Here is a 4,053-nt window from a genome sequence, read left to right on the forward strand (position 1 = left end):
AAAAAAAAAAAAAAAAAAAAGAAAGAAAATACCCGTCCTAAAGAAAATCTTTCATTCCAACAACTGAATGCCACGTGTTACTATCTAGGTACATTTACAATCAGTAGATATTAACATTGTTATAATTTGAACTACACCCAATTTGACTCTTTCAACTAAGCCAATTTTAAAGACATACCTGAACTCTAAATCTCCAAGTTGATCCAACAGGAATACCAGGAATAGGGCCATAATGATTAGAAGGGACGATAGTACATTCTCTCGTACGACCAACACAAGCCATTCCCTACAAGTCACAAAACAAGCTGTTTAAGAAATCAGTTATGTTAAATCTTACTAAAAGTCCCCAATTTTCATGAGACATGAATAAAATATAAACCCAACCGTTCATGTAATTTAAGTCCTACCAATATTAACAAATAACTACACTGTTTAATCTCTTATACCATTATTACTATTCATATTGAAATAAAGTATTATAACTCATTACTAGGAAAAAAAGAATTTCTTCTTTACCCTGCCCCAGTCTCTCCGGCTTTCAGTACTAGCTGATGGCATCTTTGCTTTCTTTTTACTCATCTTGAGTCTTTCGCCAGCCTTTACAACCTCACTGGAGTCAGTTTTACAGGAAGGACAATACCTTTCAAAGAAAAGAACAAAAGAATTTTGGCAATACCATATTAAGGCCAGAAACAGAATAATAGCCTTTCTAGATGAGAACAGGTTTTAAGATGTATTACTTGGTGTATATTACAGTTTCTGCTGGCATTAAAATATTAAACTTTTCAAAATATTTACATGGTTAGCCTGGCTGTAAAAAATATTGTCATCCTTTTAGAGAACTTAAAGATTTTATTATAAATCCTCAAATTCAGTTCAAAAGCCAAAGCTGTGAGATTCAAATGGTACCATGACCCTTAATCTTATCACTGAGAACAAATTATTCATTTGAAGTTATCATTAAAACCAAAGTATTAATAGCAAGAATAGATATTCCTAGACCAAACATTCAACTATGCAACAGACACATCACCCCATATAAATTGGTTCTTAGAATTCTGAGTCAAAAATGTACAGTTTATTATAACAAAGTATAGAGGACTTCAAGGATGTTTATATTAAGAAAAAAAAAAAAGAAACTCCTTAATATGGTTTAAAGGTTCATTGTAATTTGGGCATATTTTTCCCAGTCTCTTTTCTAACCACTTCTTTCTGTATTATATTAATTGAGCTAGCTATTCCTAGCTCAATTTTAATTCCCTATACTTGTTTGTCCTTTAGCCCATTTGCAGTTGATTGCCCTACTGTAACCTGTATTTCATAAACTGCCTTCATACTTTTCTAAAAAAACAAGGTATATGTCTATAGAATGAGATGGGGCTATTCTTGTGTCACCAAGGAAGAGAAACTTTGGGAATATCTTAACAAAGATCCAATGGCCACTGCCCAATTAATTTTAAATTTCTTTGTCCATACTTTCTATTTCACAATTATCATTCCATATAGTCTTTACAGCAAAGAAGATTATCTATGCCCACTAATTAATCCTGACTGCCTAATTATGAGATATCTTGTTGTGTACTATAGGAGAGAAAAATGAAAATAATTCAATCCCTAATCTTGAGCAAATTATGTCTGAGAAGGCACTAAATACTATAAATTGAAATCTCTTCTAGTTGGAAAATCAGGAAGGCTTCCAAAAATAAATTTTTTTATAAGAGAGACTATATTTTACCTGAAGGGCTCACCTTTATAACTATGATTTTATTAAAGATCCTGTGATTAAAGCAGGTAATTATCTGTCTGAGAAAATTAGTTCAGAGATTAAATATCCAGACAACATGATCTGGAGAAATAGAAAAGACTTAAGGTCAAAGAGTTCCCAGGTGAAGTGAAGGACCTTGATATGAATGTAGAGATACTCCACAGAATAATATAAGACAATCTTCTAATTATATCGTCCTAAAGTCATCCCCAAGATTCATTCTTTTAACAGGTTTGTTCAGAACCTCCTATGTGCAAGGCACTATTTCAGTGATGGCAATAAATGATCAAAATGTTTATACACAATAGTTAAGGAAAACCAGTATACACAAGAATTTCAGAAAGTGTTAAGTGCTATAAAGGAAATACATCAGGGTTATATGATAAGAGTGAATGGATGCTAGCTGTTACAGTCAGGGGGAAAAAAAAAAAAGCAAGAAAAAAGAGTGAATGGAAATGGTATGTTTCTTAGGTAAAGTAGAGAACCCAAGGAAGTCATTCTGAGTAAACAAAAAGTATAAACACCCTGAGACATAAAAAGGAATGATATGCTTTGAGGAACACAAAGGTGGGTATAGCTCAAGGTTAATAAGTAAATAGGCTAGTGATAAGCAACAGAAGTTAGAGAACAGACATGGGCCAGGTCTTAAATGGAAGTGCTGAAATAAGAATCATGGATGAAGTTTAGCTTTTTGGCATGAACAAGTATTTAAGATGATAGTATTATTTACTAAAGACTGGGGGAGGAGAAGAATTTTACCAGGAGTTTTTTTTTTTTTTTTTTTTTTAGAAATTATGATCTCCATTTGGACTACTTTTGATGCCAGTCCAGTAAACAATTGCATATAGGAATACAGAACTCAGGAGAGATTAGATCTGAAGATATAAATCCTGAGCTATTAGCTTGGTATTTAAAGTCTCATGATTGGATGAGGTTACCTAGAAAGAAAGCATGAAGAGAAAACAAGTGGGTAGTGCTTTGGGGGAACTCTGAAATCTGGTAGGTGAAAAGAAACCAACAAAAGACTAAGAAGGAAAGGCCAGCAAAGTAGGTAGAAAAACAGGGACATATGATATCATTAAATCTATAAAAACAGAGTAAGCAGCTGAGCAGCTGAGTAAGGAGAGGAATGAGAAGTAGCCACTGGGCTTAGAAGCACAAAGTGTCTGTGAGCCTGACATAAGCAGATACAGTGGAGTTGGGGGAAGGAAAGCCAAATTGGAGTGCTGAGGCATGAATCAGAGGAGAGGCAATGCAATTAGTGGAGATAGCTCTTGAGAAGCTTGGCCATGAGCAGGGAATGGAGTAGGCAGCTGGTGAGAGAAATGGGATCAAGAGAGGGGGTATGTGTTTTGAAAACTCAAGAGATTCTCAGATGCTAATGAGAATAACCTAATAATGGCAACTGGGAAGAGGAATTAACTGCAGGAGTGAAGTTCTTGGAAAGGCAAAAGGGTATGGAACTGTGAGAACAAGTAAAAGGGTTTCCATTTTAAAGAAGCCCTAATATTACTGTCCATTGAAACAAGAAGGAAAATATGAGACTTCAAAGGAAATGTCAGTAGCGATGGTAAAATTCAGGGTGTGATTATTATGTGCAGTAATGGCAGGAGGTGAAATAAAGAAGATATATCCCTTCTCCTTTTCTCCCATCCCTACAGTTTGTCAGCAACCACCTTCCTAACAGGCAGGTGAGGGACCAAAGAACAATCTATTCTTCAGGTACCAGTTACCCACCTGTGACATCAGTATTTCTGACTATGTCATCTCTCTTACTTAAAAGCCCTCAATGGCAGCAATATGGCCCATAGTTTAAAAAGGAAACAAACAAACAAAAAAACCTCCTTAATATGGTTAAAAGGTTCATTGTAATTTGGGCATATTTTTCCCAGTCTCTTTTCTAACCACTTCTTTCTGTAGCGATTACTACTATATGAAAGAAGTATATGTGACCTTAGAGCCCTGTTCTACTTAAGCTTCACAGGATTAAATACAGTAATCTATACAAAGCACTTTGTTAGTGTTTAGCAAAAATTAAGTACTTGATATTTATTGAAGTACCATTATAGAACAGGAACATCTAACAGTTGGGGTGTAGAGGGCCATCCATAAAGGCTTACCAGAGGAAGTCATATTTAACTGAAAAGCTGAAGGATGAATATCATCTTGAAGTTTGTTTTGTTTTTTTTTTGAGACAGAGTCTCACTCTGTTTGCTTGGGCTAGAGCGAGTGCCATGGCGTCAGCCTAGCTCACAGCAACCTCAAACTCCTGGGCTCAAGTGATCCTC

General features: G+C 35.1%; 1 protein-coding gene across 1 annotated transcript in view; it reads right to left on the reverse strand.

Annotated features, from left to right (window-relative positions):
• The window catches only part of UHRF2 (ubiquitin-like with PHD and ring finger domains 2, E3 ubiquitin protein ligase), an 81,081-nt gene that overhangs the window by 19,757 nt on the left and 57,271 nt on the right, over window positions 1-4,053 (reverse strand). Inside the window, exons 7-8 of the mRNA XM_012647404.1 lie at window positions 517-640; window positions 179-286 (exon numbers count right to left, since the gene is read on the reverse strand). Of these exons, the coding sequence (XP_012502858.1) occupies window positions 179-286; window positions 517-640 (232 nt within the window). The remainder of the gene's footprint in view (window positions 1-178; window positions 287-516; window positions 641-4,053) is intronic.

The sequence above is a fragment of the Propithecus coquereli genome, unplaced genomic scaffold (assembly GCF_000956105.1).
Source record: "Propithecus coquereli isolate 6110/MARCELLA unplaced genomic scaffold, Pcoq_1.0 Scaffold267, whole genome shotgun sequence".
NCBI lineage: Eukaryota > Metazoa > Chordata > Mammalia > Primates > Indriidae > Propithecus > Propithecus coquereli.